The 15,261-nt window shown below is 49.0% G+C and overlaps 4 protein-coding genes across 4 annotated transcripts; 1 reads left to right on the top strand and 3 right to left on the bottom strand.

Moving 5' to 3' along the window:
* Window positions 1-296: 296 nt before the first annotated feature.
* On the bottom strand, window positions 297-2,190 carry B0J16DRAFT_34239 (glycosyl transferase family 4-domain-containing protein). Its single transcript, XM_046127901.1, has 2 exons — window positions 1,552-2,190; window positions 297-1,499 (listed from the first exon to the last, which is right to left on the bottom strand). The coding sequence occupies exons 1-2, from the start codon at window positions 1,975-1,977 to the stop codon at window positions 519-521; spliced, it is 1,407 nt and encodes a 468-aa protein (XP_045989739.1). The 5' UTR covers window positions 1,978-2,190; the 3' UTR covers window positions 297-518.
* Window positions 2,191-2,363: 173 nt separating this feature from the next.
* B0J16DRAFT_329825 (potassium transporter-domain-containing protein) lies at window positions 2,364-5,357 on the bottom strand. The gene is made up of 3 exons (XM_046126365.1): window positions 5,141-5,357; window positions 3,890-5,074; window positions 2,364-3,835 (listed from the first exon to the last, which is right to left on the bottom strand). Exons 1-3 carry the CDS (start codon window positions 5,303-5,305, stop codon window positions 2,837-2,839), a joined length of 2,349 nt encoding a protein of 782 aa, XP_045989738.1. The 5' UTR covers window positions 5,306-5,357; the 3' UTR covers window positions 2,364-2,836.
* A 1,866-nt stretch (window positions 5,358-7,223) lies between these two features.
* B0J16DRAFT_329821 (uncharacterized protein) lies at window positions 7,224-9,719 on the bottom strand. The gene has a single exon (XM_046126364.1). The coding sequence runs from the start codon at window positions 9,448-9,450 to the stop codon at window positions 7,387-7,389; it is 2,064 nt and encodes a 687-aa protein (XP_045989737.1). The 5' UTR covers window positions 9,451-9,719; the 3' UTR covers window positions 7,224-7,386.
* A 1,418-nt stretch (window positions 9,720-11,137) lies between these two features.
* B0J16DRAFT_409654 (uncharacterized protein) lies at window positions 11,138-15,250 on the top strand. The gene is made up of 4 exons (XM_046133090.1): window positions 11,138-11,737; window positions 11,796-12,136; window positions 12,199-14,284; window positions 14,332-15,250. Exons 1-4 carry the CDS (start codon window positions 11,636-11,638, stop codon window positions 14,779-14,781), a joined length of 2,979 nt encoding a protein of 992 aa, XP_045989736.1. The 5' UTR covers window positions 11,138-11,635; the 3' UTR covers window positions 14,782-15,250.
* The last annotated feature ends 11 nt before the right edge of the window (window positions 15,251-15,261 follow it).

Genomic DNA, 15,261 nt, shown 5'->3' with positions numbered 1-15,261 from the left:
CAGTAGGTTGGTGCCTACGGATCAATGGAATTTCTCATTGGGGGTTAAATGTGAGAGAAAAGGCATAGCCATATGGCTTGTTGTTAGGTTCTTCGTCCTGATCTGTGTTGACATGAGCGGATTGGGAAAGGAAAGAAATAGGTGGAACACAATTATCGAGCAAGATCTTTCCAAAGAAGACGCCAAATGACTCGTTTTATGTAATTATAGGCGTTACCCGTGCTTGCATGCATGTATGCATCAGACTTATGTAGTACTGCTTGAAACGATGGGAAATCCACCCTTTTGAAAGACACATTACTTACTATCACCTACTTTATTGTGATACATCAGTACGAATGCAATGAATTAATTACCTGAAGTTTGGAAATGGGGCGAGCGATGCTGTGGACAGACGGGGTCAGATTGGAAGATTCCATTTCCCTAACTTCTTTCTAACTTCAGTCTCCAATAGGTCAAGCGAGTTTCTATTCTTCCAAATTCTACTATCGCCTGATTCTTCCAAAAAGATCTCCTCTTCAATACTGCGCAGTAGTTCCCCAGTTGTCTTCCTTAAAGACCAACAGTGCCAACCGATGTCTCACAAACAGTCCAAAAAGCCCAACGGTAAATTGGAAGAGAGTCATTTCGAGAGCCAACCGATCCTCGCGGAGGGGGCCACGCCAAACAAGCCAAAGATTGAGGATAGTGAAGTTGCTCGTCTCGACAAACTGGCCCTTGTCATTAACGGTCGCCTTTAGTAGTCGCAGCTGGCTGAGGAGAAGCAGACCGCGCGCGACCAGGGGATGGGGCTGCTTCTCAGCTGACCAGGGCGTCATTGAGGGCTCAAGAAGACCGCTTCGGGCATTGAAATGGGGAAGTCGGTGGCGTGGACAAGGGATCAGGCCGAAGATCTGAGGGGTTGAGTAAAGGAAGTTGAAAATTTGGGGAACGAGGAGTAGCCCAAGCGTCTTGGAAAAGTGACCAAGGATGCCGACAACGGCAAAAACCATACCAGAGAAGTAACAGTATGTATCGCCTACAAAGACCTTGGCCGGGTACCAGTTATGGTAAAGCAAGGCGCATGAGACGCCGATCCATGGCAAGAGAAAGTAGAGCGAGAACAGGTGAGAATCAGTCGCAGGGTGCGGGTAGGGCGTGAAGAGGTACAAGCAATCGTTGAAGACAAGAAGTAGAGCGACAACAACGCACTGAGAAACTTCAATACCGTTGATGCCAGCAAGCATGTTGATGCTCTGGGGACAGAACATGGCAACACAGGTCATGTAGACGTAGTAGAGTGCACCAAGGTCGAAGAGCTCGCCCAGATAAGGCTGGAGTTGAAGAGGCAGAACAATGGATGTGACATCAAAGTCGACAAAGTAGACGACCAGAAGAGGGATCGAGGCAATACCAGGAATCCACCACTTGTGTCGCCAACGGATGTCAAATAGATCATCGCCAATGCCCAAAAAGGCAATGGTCTGAAGAGAGATGATGGCGCTCAGAAACGACGCGAGCTGTAGGGGTTAGCAAACTGTCAATGTGAAGAAGAACCACATCGATACGCACCTTGTTATGGGGGAACTTGTGCAAGAAACGCCCCTGGTTGACTTGCTCAAGCTCAACCACGACATCGCGATTTCCACCACCACTAGTGGCCGCAACAATATCCTTGTAGAAAGGGAAAGGGATAAAGACGATGAGGCTGAGAAGATAGACAGCTGCGCATACAGCGCCCATGCATTCTGGAATTTCATTGCGCTGCACCTTGCTCATATCGCGACCACGGAAACCGGCACGCATAAAGGTAGGTCCCAGCCAGCGGATCATGGCGAAGCAGAGGGAGAAGCCGAGGAAGGACAGGGCCAGAGATGCAATGAGAGGTTCGCCATCGCCGTGAAGTGTGTTTGCGAGGACGGCGCACGATGCGCCCGAGATGATTGAGAGCGTGAGGATCTCGGTGCGAGAAAGTGAGGTTGTCGTTGTGACAGTCATGATGGGTGTGTAAGAGTTGAGAAGGTGGGTTTTAGATGACGCCTGAGAAGGAGAAAGACGGAGATGATGAAGAAGAAAAGAAAGAGGAATGGCGCATCATGAATAATCCAGTTGAATTAATCGTCGGCAATCAAAGCAAATCGATGCTTAGAAAGGTAGATGATTGTTACAAAATGAGGTTTTGGTGACACGTTGTTGCACTGCGGAACAGAGAGAGCCGGGATGTGGAGCGATCAAGTGAAGTGCCCTGGGTCTGGGGATACGACGCGGAAACACGTGCATTAAGATCGGAGATGAGAGGCACTTTGGGTTTATTATAACCTCAATTTTATTTTATTCAGTCGATCCACAAGGTAAAGTTAAGTTCATCCACGTGTTTGTTCAATAATAATCTTTAGTGAAGTGAAGGATACACAAGATTTGCCTTCCACTTCTTTGCATCAACAGGTTGACAAAGGAGAAACAAGAAGCATATCATCACTCACCAAACACCAAACATCGAACATCAAACGATCCATATTAACATCATAACTCATCCAGTTCATTTATTCGCTTTTGAGGGGTATATCGCTATCGTTTCTTAACTCCAAAACTGTATGCAGGCAAATGATCCTAGACATCCAATCCAATCCATCCAACCATCCTTCCATAGAATAGAATCAGAGCGGAGAGTTTGTGGTTGCGAGTCTCCCAGTCAATTCGAAAATCCAAAAGCGCCTTTGTTCCAGTTCATTTCAGTTCAGTCCATTTCCCAACTTTGTTCTATATGCTCACGATGTTTTTTCTTTTTTTCTTTTTTTCCTTTCCGTTTGGCTGCAGTGCCGAGGGGGTATCTCCTATACAATATTCGTGGCCATCTTTAAATTTCCTTTACAAAACCCACCTCAACCAGATTATCCGGATTGATGTTCAAATTGGCGAGCTTGGTTCGCGAGTTCTCACGAACCCACAAGAATGCTTCCAATGCTATCCGCCGGAGAAGCTTGGTGAATCCCATCTTCTCCTCTTCTTGCACCCGCATGGTTTGCTTGCCCATGAGATAGACAGTCTGTGCTTCCTCAGCAGCTCGAAGCGCTTCTAGCTCACCTCGAAACTCCGGGGGCATGTCGTTCTCATCAGGCGGGAATGGCCCTCTCGTGATAAATGTCATTAACTCATTAACAATAATTGCTGCCAAATTGGGCGTGAGAATGTCATCCATGTAGCCATGTCGGAGTACAATTCGGTAACACGAGGGAATCTTGGTCGTGACTCGGGCAATAACGAAGCGCTGGTCGTATGGCACTGTGGGCTGCGACAATGAGCGCATGTGGAAGAAGACGATAACCTGCGGTCGCGTTTGGAACTTCCGGATGAACTGTGTGAAAACTTTGGGAATGTGGTCTCCAGTGCCTCCAACTTTGTCGAAGAAGATGCCGATGCCTGGGGCTGTCATCACTTGCCCGCCCCCAAATTCTGGTTGAAGCCTGAATCGTATCGACCGCATCGAGCCATCGCCGGTTATGCCTCTGGCAATCGAGTTGTTTCGTGAAGTGCTTCGGGAGGATACGATGAATTCTGAAGGATCAACCATATCCCGCTGCTCTGCTTCCCACTGCTGCTCCTTGCCCCATCGCCAAAGTATAAAGAAGGTACTTAGGATGAAGGACAAAACCAACGCAAACCAACCACCATCGGGAACCTTATTCAATGCTGCGATTAGATATATACCGTCGAGCAGTATAAAGATTAAGAAACCCAGCAAGACGATGAAAGATTGGATTCGCCAGATGATAAGCGCCACCAAGCTTACCATGCAGGTCGTGATAAACGTGACAATTATGACGCAGACGCCGTAAGCGTGTCCCAAGCTTGTTGTCTATAAGATTTCGAGTTAGGTATAATTCCAACGGCAAGTAAGAAGCTGACGTACGTTGTTATAGACAGCCGTCACCACCACTGTCCCGATCATCAATAGCCAGTTCGCAAGCGGCATGTAGATCTGATCATGGAATCGACGGCTGGTGTGGACTGTTTTTATATGAGGAAAATAGCTGAGTCTCATGAGCTGAGAGATGAGCTGAAACGAACAAACGATCAGAGCCTGACTGGCAACGATAGCAGCAAGGACAGCTATGATGATACTGAAGTAAAGGGTACTCTCGGGTACGGTGCGGAAGAAGGGATTCGTGAAGGCCAGTCCGGTTGCGTCCTGTGAGATGAAGGCTGCTTGACCGCAATATGTGATTAGCAAGCATGGAAAGGCTAGACACAACCAAGACAGCTGGATTGCTCGCTTTCCAAAAGCACCGAGATCTGCAAAGAGTGATTCGACACCAGTAAACGCAAGAAGTAGTCCGCCTAGTGACTTCCAGCCGCGAGCTTCGTTTCGTATGAGATAGAGGAAAGCGTAATGAGGACTGAAGGCCTTAAGCACGGTATGATCGTACTGAATGAGGTTATATATGCTGATGGACAAGTTGTAGAGAAGCCAGACAACGACGACGGGGGCAAAAGAGGTACCGATTTTGGAAGTGCCGAAGAACTGCAGTCCGAAAAGCGCGACAAGGATCGCGCAAGAGATTCCCACGATAGCAGGCCTACCGAGATCGGGCCTGATGACCTGGATTCCTTGGACAGCACCCAATACAGACTGGGCGGGCGTCAAGATACTGTCGGCTACAACCATGGAAACCCCCAAAACACCAACGACCTTCAGGACGCTTTGAGCAACCCGACTTCTTTCCAGGAAATCGCGGGCCATTCTCCCGGCTGGTGCCAATTCAGCGCCCGTTTCACGGTCGAGGCGCACGACGATTCTCTCCGGGCCATTAGGGTCGGTACGTGCGATATTGGCGTATCGAGAAAGTAGCGAGTATAGGGCAAAGGTGCCTCCTTGTCCATCATCATCGGCTGATAACACAATAAAGCAATATTTACACGTCACGATGAGAGTAAGGGACCATATAATGATTGAAAGGGCGCCCACAAGGTCGTGCCATGACGGCTGTTCGGTAAAGGTCGAGCTGAAAACGTAGAGAGGGCTGGTGCCGATGTCGCCATAGACGACACCAGCGCTTTGCCAGGCGAGCCATAATAACACAACACCTCTGTACGTCTTTTAACAGTAGACAGGTCAGAATTCGGTTCATCATGTTGTAGTTTCCCATCCTTGGCGGCCTACCTGCTTATTTTCGCGACATAAATCTTCATGCTCGATGCGCTGTGCCTTTTCCTGGTCGTGCAGGTCGCGGGCTTCTGGATCCGTAGGGGCTGCATCTTCGCTTTCATCAGCAGCCGCATTGACCCAGGCTTCTATTCTCTGGTTGCGGGCATTGTAAGAGATCATTTCGATCGGAAGTCGACAAGGTCACTTGGTGACACTAGGTCCAGTTCCAAAAGGAAGGGACCAAATCATTGGGGCCTGCGCTTATATATTCTTTCTGACCATGTACTGACTAGGACTAGGATGGAGCAGAATGACGAGCCTAACCGAAAGACTACAGCACCATGCCTGCCAGCCTAGGTGAAACTGGCTTGCTGGTCCACTCGACCAACAGCCACAATTATGGTCTGCCCGTTGACCTCCTCGACTGCCAAGAGGTCTTGGTGCCATCCCTAAAGTGCTGATAGGTTCAAGCGTAACATGGCAAGCTCGGATAAAGGCATTTTGTTTCCCAATCTCCCCACCAGAGATCGTACCGTTAGTTTCTGAGGGTTTTGCTGCCAGTGGACCCGGGGCTGTGTATATCTTCTGTACGGTACGGTACAGAGGCTAAGAGGCTGGGAAGACCCGTTCTCCCCTCACTTGCAGGACGAACGGCTCTACCCAGGCACCTAGCAAGGGTGTGGCCAAGAGGTTGCTCTCCCTGAGTCGAGTTGAGGTGAGTCGAAAGATTCGAGAATACTGCCGAGATGGTGGACACACCCTGCAGTCCAATGGCATCTCGACACCATCCGCACATCACCTAATGATCCTATTCCCCCCTCCAATCCGGGTGTCGAGAAGTGCGGGGACAGCTGGAACTGGGGCAATGATTGTCCCGTGAGATGGGGAGTTTTGAAGGTCAACAAACATTCGTAGTCAAAGAGTCGTGGCGCTAAGACGCTTCAGTGCCTCTGCGTCTGTCTCGGTTTCTTGGCTGCTTATCCTTTGCATATGCAAAGCAAATGCATCGTAAAAAGGGTCTCTTCGGCCCTCCGAGGCCAGGTGCTTTCTGACTCTGAAAAGCCTGTGTACTGTAGGGATTGGGCCGAATGTTCCCGGATGAGTGTCTGGTCAGTCCATCAGCTTCTTACGATACACCCACGTGATTGCTTGAAAGGTTGAATTAGTTGATCGTCTCGTCGTGCCTCTTTGCTGCTGGAAAGAATCTGACATGTCTCATTGACTGGGTGAGTATGTATAATGTACAATACATAGGTAGGCAGGTAGTCGGTGTCAGACAATTGTATGTATTTCATACATTACGACACATCCCCGATATTATGCTCCGTTCTTGAAGTGGGCGTGACCTGAGTTATTCTCTGATTTCCCCAAAAGGCCACTTGCATCAAAAATGGAGTTGGTGAACGATCGAGGTAGTTACAACCCCGACCCCAATCCTCCACTTGCACTTACATCCATCATGGCCCGACTTGCCCGACCGTAAAAGCAAGCCGGTGGAGGCAGGTATTAGTCGGACCCGTACTTACAGCAGGCGGTATGTACCTATTAGCTGGGGAGTCAGTGGAGGCAGCGCTGACTACCGCCTAAAAACCCCACCTACAGTGGATGCCGAGCCGATTCCACAGAATGCCCCAGTACCCCTAGGGAACTGTAGGCTCCATACTTCTCGGGACTTTTTGTAGCCCGCCTGCTACCTTACTCATGTAATGTAATGGGCTTACTCATGATACCCTCATTTTCAATGATCGCGAACTTGTTCATCGAATGATCATGCAGCAAAACTTTATAATAAACAATAAAGCAACCAACTCAAGATGAATTAACATGAGATCATATTCAGCCATAGTCTATGCGTCAGCTACACACAGTACAGGTGTACGTCATGAGCTACGATTGCCAAGATGAGGTCCAAGAGAAAGATGCACTTATCAGGTGGCTCGGCGAAAACCTTCGTGCCGGCCTGCCTTTATTATCGCGGAGATACATAGACACAGTACTATATGCGTATGTATCCATATCTACGCTACTGTACCGCATGCAATTCCACCCTCCACCACAGATACCTACAATTCTGTTCCCGACAAGTCCCATGTTGGTTGTTCAAAAAAGCGGTTGGTTCATGCACTAACTACGGGACGGAGAATAAATTAGAGATTGGCGGTTAGTTGCCGTAAATTATTTTGAATGCGGTATGCAGAAACATGGTACCATCAAGAAACGCCAAGCATTATATGATTATCTGGGGGGGAAGAGGCCTCAGCTCAGACCAAGTCCCAAGTCACCAAGTAAGACCATCCCATGGCATATCTACCGACCTTGGCGAGGAATTCTTCGCCTGTGACTTCTCTTGCATCCTCGCGGTCACCGAACTTGGTCAAAACGAGTAAACGTACTGATTGGCCCCGAGGACCCAAATCCCACGCATTCACGTCAAGCCAGTACCAGAACCCATTTGTCTCCATGGGTATCATCTCGTCTCTCTGGCCTTCTCCCCGAGGAAGACTGAGAAGCACCAACCGTTCTTTTCCACCGCATTTATCCTTCGTCCAGTGCTCGCAGATCTTGGAGTATTGAAAGCGCACTATCTCTCCGCTATCAATGGAGATGTGACGCTGCTTCGGCTCGATACTGGGCTCTGAAATGCCCTCTTCAGCCGTAGTCCCACACATCCCGTGGGGCTCGCCTTCAATGCCTCCGGTGTAGTAATTTTCCCACGTAACAGGCTGTCCATCGGCTCGGAACTGATGTCGTGAGTCTGCTGGGAAATGCCTGAGACCAAAATGCTCGTTGGCGTTTGTGAACTGCAGAGGTGAGAACTTTGCCACGTAACTTTGCCCATCGAGATGGCCAGCTCCCCAGCAGGCATCTAGCAACTTCCAATCGCCGCCGTCGATGCGCACCGCGTTCCAGGCATGCCCTGTTGGCTTGGCTGGTGGCGGACGTTCACCCTTCTTGAGCGGAGTGTATCCAAATCCCTTTCCATGGCCAGTAACAACCACACACTCAAGACCAGCTCTGTTGGCGATCGCTTTGTATGTTTCTGCATATCCTGCGCAAACAGCTCTGCCAGTAAAGATAGTATCTTCTGCGGTCATATGCCTGACATTGTTGCCAAAGAATGCGGCAACATCGTAGTTAATGTTGTAGTGGAACCAAGTGAATATCGCCCGTGCCTTATCCGTATAAGAAGGAAAAGAACCACAAAGCACCTGTGCCAAATAACCGACTGGGTCGTTCCTTGGCACGGAGTCTCGAGGGTATTGCGCAGCAACGGCATCGGGGGCGCTCCAGTCACGACATATGAGACACCCGTATACAGGTTCAGGTGCAGTCAAAGCCTGTGTTTCATATGCTTCAATTTGAGCCATCGAAGGACGAGAAGCAAGCGGTACAGGAGGTGGCTCATCTGCTGATTGTGACTGGTCAGGGATTGGTGGTCGTGCAGGTAGTGCTGGTTGAGCATCTTGTGCCTTGTCCTTGTTCGAAAACCCAAGAATAACCGGCCTTTTCGATTTGCCGTTTTCTGATGGTCTGGGTGGTATCTTCCTTGGCTGAGATACTGTCTGCGGTTCAGGCGTGGCGTCTGCTTGTGGTTTCGCTGGGCGGGCGGGTAACCTTGGTGGAAGATTAGGTCTAACCGGAGGCGCAGGCGCAATGGCTCGTGGAGGCTCAATGGCTCGTGGAGGTTGTGGCGATGGGGGAGGAGCACGTTTGGGTCTCACCACCTCCTTGGCTGAGGCTTCTTTCTCTCTTCTCGAAGGGGGTAGTTTTGGAAGGTTCGCAGGATCATAGGCCGGTGGCACTTTATAAACGGCCCCATCAGAGTTGACACTTGTCACTGATGAAGGAGGCCTGCCTGCAGATAACGTAGAGATTGCGGAATTCTGTGATCTCTCTGAAGAACCAGAGTTTCTCCTCACCATCAGACTGGATTGAGTCGAGGGACGTCTCGGCGGCAAAGTCGGTGCAGACTGCGTGGTCGAAGTGCGGCTGGGGAGTGGAGGCGGGGTTCGTCGTTGAATCGCATCTTGACCGTTTTGCGCTGAAAGTTGTGGTGTTGACGCTTTTCTCAGTGGGCGAGGAGGAATCGTTGGGTTATTCTGTGAAGGGCTTGGGGTTGTTGATATAATCGGTACTGTTTGACTCCTGCCTTCGATAGCTGGACGAACGGGGGGAGGAGGCGGCGGTGGTCGCTTGCGAACTGTTCCAGGTCCAGGTCCAGGGCTTGGGCTCGGGCTTTGAACATTGGCGAAGCTCTTTTTCTTGTTGAGGGCAGCAATACGCTCAGCTAATGTGTTGAACTGGGGCTCTTCTGTGTCGGCCATTATGTAGGTGATTTATCTTTCGAGTGACAGTGGTGGCTCTGAAATTCACGACGATGAATTCGATGATGAATAGTCCTAGATACGAATGCAGGGATATTTCATGTTTTTAAGGGAGCGCAATATACAAATGCTTGGCAAATGCTATAACGAAGGTGGGTAGAGTTAAGAATGAAAGATGACAGTTGGAAACGCAAAAGAAGAACGAGAATCGTGAGAACGAAAAGGGAAGGAAGGAAGAAAAGGCCCAGCAGGTCGATATGGATAAGTTCCTGGGGGATTTAAGCAAGTCATTGATGGAGAACGGATGATTGAAGGGGTTCTACACAGCCCTGTAGGTGGACCGTGGGCCTAGTTTACGAAGCGGGGATGTAAGGGGAGAGCCAACACTACAGCTAATGTTTCATGATGTTCTAGAGCCATTTGGTAGACTGCTATGCGACTATGTAGTACAGGTAGTCTACGCAGGTTAATAATGGCTAGAGTTGTCGTAATCATGACTGCAAGAGAAATCTTTTTTTTTTTTTTCTGTTGTTCAGGATTATAACATATCCTCTTGATCGCTCATGCAGCAGTCTGACTTCCTTATTACTACCACTTCTGTGGCGACTTGGCTCGGCAATTCTGTGCCTAGTCCAAACACAACACGATCGACTCACTGTACCTGATGATCGGACCTTACTCATTTCGTCCCTCCGTTACCACAACTTGACAGTGACTTTTCCGCTGTTAGGCATTCTGGTAGTCGAGGCAGAGATCTCCTACAGTTTATGTGGTGAGCTGACAGAAGATTTTGCTGCAGGAGGATACACGGAACTTGTTGGCAGATCCTTGTTATCAGCCTAGATTGTGCCTCGGGAACCTGGGCATCTTCGTCGTTCTTCTTCTTTTTCGGTGAGGGTGAGAAGCAACCATTCTTCCAACACTGCAAACAATCGAAACCTTCTGAGCAAATGGTGGTATATGCAGTACATATCCATGGATGCAATAACAGATTTTATACAAACAACCAGCCCTAAACTAATATTCGGCACAACACTTGGCTGAATCCATTACATGGTCTCAGCGGGTACAGAATTGTTTTCTATTTTGGATTTCCCTATTACTGGGAATCATCACAGACAGCAGCCAGGTATTCAGGGTCCTCTATTGTGAGGTAGTGAATAGCTACGACTAATCTAAGCAGTGAGGAAGTGCTTGGCCGATTCTCCACATGCATGGATCTCTTCAGTGATACTGATGGTCTTTGTTTCTATCGCTCTGGTTTCACTGCTGCTGTTTCCAGTTATTCGTTGTTAACAAACCCAAATGCCGTTGCGGCTGTCACACAACGCCGAGAAACGGGTAAAGCTAGATTAGGTAGATTTCTTAGAACTCAATGGTGCTTGGGACTTCTCTACAGTCACCCTGTGAGCCTTTTCTCTTGATGCTAAAATCTCCATCCCGTATTCATATTCCCTGTGCTAGGCAAGGCACAACACCTACCTACAAGGTAGACCTGAGATCCATATTCAGCTTCACTGGAACTAACAAACGAGGGAAGGTAGATCCTTGGGAATCGTTAATCCGCCCCGCAGCAGCCGCTCATAGCAACCAATCAACAAACAAGAAAGACCGCTGGGGGGTTCTATTCATAACCTCCACTAACACTAAACCCCCGGAACTTGCAACCTACCGTACCTAGAGGCCCCGACACCAAGCGGCGGCTTGCGACAGTCTGATCCAATCCAGTGACTTGGTTTGACTTTACTTACTAAGTTTGGCTTTACTTTACTTGACTTCACTCTCCTCCACCCTTGTCTCTTTTCGTTTCATTCATCCTCCACTCGACCTCTAGGTACAGAGAGATTCCTTCTCTGCTGTATCCATTGCTTCGGCATTCATGAGCCTGCTTTCTCTCTTAACGGCCCCAGTTTATAGCCTTCTTAGCTCCGACTGATCGACGCTATCCATTCGAGCCGCCCGCCTACATCGGCGCATCCCATCTCCGTCTCCATCTCCATTTCTATCGCGGCGCGGCGCATAGTCGAACACCAGACGTATCGCAAAGTTATTCACTCAGCGCATCATTCACTTCTCGATACCGTCTTCCTCTTCCATCAATCTGTGTTTCTATCAACTTCGAACTGTCTCTCCTCTCACTCGTCGTCAGCCAGCCTAGTTGCCACGCTGCCCCCGCTCGTTCATCATGGCTGCGGAGGCCGTTGGCAACAAGGCTGCCACCCCGCCCATGCGCTCGCTCACTTTCCAGGACCTCCCAGCTGAGATTCAGCAGGATATCTTGTCGCATGTTCGTATTGTCGATGCTACCCATTGCGTGTTTTGTGGCCGTACTAATGCACTCGCAGTGCTCGCAGTCTGATCTGATATGTTGTGCTCTTGTCTCTCAGCACTTCCGTGAGCTTGCATCTGCCATACTCTATCGCAGCTTCAATATCCTCTTTCCTGATGACGACGATGTGAGATTCGAATCACCAATCGATGGCCTCGCAGGCGGCCTCGATACATTCACTACGAGCGACTACAACTATGCAAAGCATCTAAGGGAGTTGTCCATGGACACAGTTAGCACTGGCGTCAAAGCTGAACATGCATATAAACCATATCTTTACAGTGCCAGTTGCGGAAAGTTTCTTAACACATTGCTATATTTGACGTTGAAGAAGGCGAAATCTCTCGAGTCTTTTCGGTGGGTTCCATGGCAGGCTGTGTGCCTTCACTCATATCCACCGTCGCTAACCTTGTCAATAGATGGAACATCAGAGTTGAACTTAGTAGACCTGTCTATCGTGAGCTTCACAAGATTCCAACGCTGACCAAGTTTCACATTCGTCTTCAAGCTGGCGACACGTACTACATGATGCCGCCACCTCTTCCACTCACTCTCGATGACCTTCCCCCAGCCTCGACTCATTGGGCCGATATTCCTCCTCCGCCTCCTCCTGGACCTCCCCCAGCAATGTTCACAGCTCCCTTAGCTGGTCCTATGTCATCTCTGCCACTCATTTCGTCGCCTCCCCCTCTTCTGTCAACTTCAAAGCAGTTCTCTAAATCCAAGGCGAACAAACGCGATCCTACAGCTCAAGAACCTCCAACGCTTTCAGGTTTCAAGATGCTGAAGAGCCTTTCCGTTCTCGATATAGACAGTCTCGACCTGGCCACGGAGCTTAAGACTTGCATCCGAAATTCATCCTCTACCCTCACAGAGTTGTATCTTTCCTTGTCGGATTCTTTGGCTCTGCAGGCCAGGCGACCACCACCTGATTCCGATCCGGACGATTCTGATGTTGATGACGAGTTCCAAGTGGTACCTGTCTCTCAAAATACCAGTTTCGACGCCAGTGGCCCTGCCAAAAACTTTCGCTCTCAGGAGGAGCGTAAACTTCAAGAGGGCATTTTGGGGAGGATATTCGATGTCGAACCTTTTATTGTCAAAAAGCCTGCACTTAATCAGAGTCCTCGCGAAGCAGCGACTAGCCAAGAAGAAGGACAGGAAGTCGAGAATAACGAAAACTCAGAGGATCCCCGCGAAGAATTCGTGTCATCTCTTCGCAGCGTATCGACGAGGTTGATGACACAGCTCAATGGCACACGCGATATCTCTACCGTCCAACAGGATATTCTAGATGTCATTGAGAAAGCTGCGAGAAAGTATGTCGATTCGGGCGAAAGTTCCTTACAGCAACCCAACGATTCATCAGAAAACCCAACTGTTGTGTCTAAGAATGAAGAGCCGAGTAGTGGGAATGGCCAGGCGAGCTCAGGACCGGTTGATAGTTCCAAACTACCTTCAATATTTGACAACAAGGAATCAAATGATGATTTGTCACCAGACGATATCGAAATCGATCATCTCGATACGGTAGACGACGTGGAAATCGAGTCGGATGGGCAGCAGGCCAAGGAGGCCGAGGGGCAACAAGTCAAACCCAGGGAGTCCGAAAAAGCAGACGCTAGTTCTTCTTCTCTTGCCAACCTGGACGATCAAGACACAAATTCGAATACAGTCTCAGCCACAGAACTGGACAAAGTCGATACGAACTTGGCTGTGCAGCGAGTGAATTATGAGTCACTCTTGTTGGAACTCCAGCAGCTACAGGATGAGAATGATGCGTTCATTCAACAGATCAAGGCAATGTCTATTCAAGGCACTGTCGGAGAACTCCAACAATTTAAGGACTCGGTTACCCAACTCAAACAACTGGGTCAGAGGACTGAACGTGTACGGGGCGCCATAAAAACTACACACCTTGAAATAAAAGAGATTGAGGATCAGGTCCTTGGCAAATCTCAAATCAATGGTAGCGAAAAGTCCCAGCGGTCAATTGACGAGTACCTACGAGATACCAGAGGCATTGCACTGGAAACGTTAGCCATTCACCTGGTTCCTGTCAAGGCATCCGTCCTGTCAAGGGCCATTGACCTCAAGTGCATTAAAAATTTAACATTGCTCAATGTTGGCAACCAGGCTCCGATTTGGACACTGCTCTCCAAAGAGAATAAGGTCTCCCCTTTGGCCCTACGCAGTGTCTTTACCGACAATGTGTCGACCGCATTTTTAAACTGCATGTCACAACTCGAGGAATTACATGACTTGTTTCTGTTGGAACGAAGCGCTAAACACAAACCTGAAAGTTTCGCGCCACGGACTACAGTCACTATCGATCAGATTCGCCGGTCAGTGCTGAAGAAGCACATGCATACCTTAAAGAGATTGATGATCAAGGACGAGTCAAATAGCAGCGGGTGGGATGCGAACCAGAAGGCAATGATACTTATCTGTAGCCGTGGAGTACAGCTTGAGGAGCTAGCTCTTAGTATGAACATCCATGCGGTGGTAAGTTTCCTGCAGCCGTCGGTAGATATCGCTAACATACGTCACAGCACGCTTTCATGCAGTATTTTGCCGGACTTACCAGTCTCCGTGCCATCAACATCCTCCGTTTCAGGAATAACGACACATGTATATGGGTCATGCGTGAGATCTTGAACTTCATCGTCGACAATCTCTCTCACCACCCCGAGCTGAAACTTGAGTGGATTGCTATGGAGGATGACCGCCTCGACCGTGTTATTCGCCCTACAGATATGCCAGATGAAGGAGAGAAGCGAAGAGGTAAGGGTAAGGAGAAGGCTACGGTGAGCAATCATCACAACAATCTAAACCTTCCCGTGTTGCCGACGTGGGGGTCAGATAGCGAGAGTGAGGATGATGATGACGATGCCTCGAATTGTGGGAAAAGACTTCGATTGAAGACTGTTGGTGTCCTCCAATTTTATGAAGTTTGGGGCGTCAAGATTTTTGACAAGGAGATTCGATCTGGCCGACTTTAGATCTCAGGCAGAGCTGTTTTTGATATGCAATTTGTTTTGGTACCGCTGTCTAGCTCGCAATGATACGATGGCGCATGGGGGTGTTTGGAGGTTGGGGCTGGTTCTTGGGATGATAGAACGGCTGGGACATAAGAATGCACACCCAGAGGGGATGGTGGAGAAGCAACCATACATAAGTCTTGGTGCACGTTATCACCTATGGACTTTCAATTGAGCATAGGCGTTTGTCTGAATCAGAATGGTTGCTTGACGTGCTGAACGACCAGCCACATGTGTCTACTTAGTTATTTGGCAAACTGTTAAGTGTAATATCATCTGCTTGTGTGCTCTGCACACCGCATACGATAACATTTTCGTGGAATAGGCATGCGCGGCTATGGGAGACAGATTATTCCCATGAACTTTCTTGATATTAATTATCGTGAATGTCTAGGGTAGCTCTGTTGGAAAAGCCATACTATATGTAGATCCGTGTGGGTA

The sequence above is a fragment of the Fusarium flagelliforme genome (genome assembly GCF_020744385.1).
Source record: "Fusarium flagelliforme strain FIESC 12 MPI-CAGE-AA-0113 chromosome Unknown B0J16scaffold_1, whole genome shotgun sequence".
NCBI lineage: Eukaryota > Fungi > Ascomycota > Sordariomycetes > Hypocreales > Nectriaceae > Fusarium > Fusarium flagelliforme.
The sequence above is the reverse complement of the archived record's forward strand: the minus strand, read 5'-3'. Positions and strand labels throughout refer to the sequence as shown.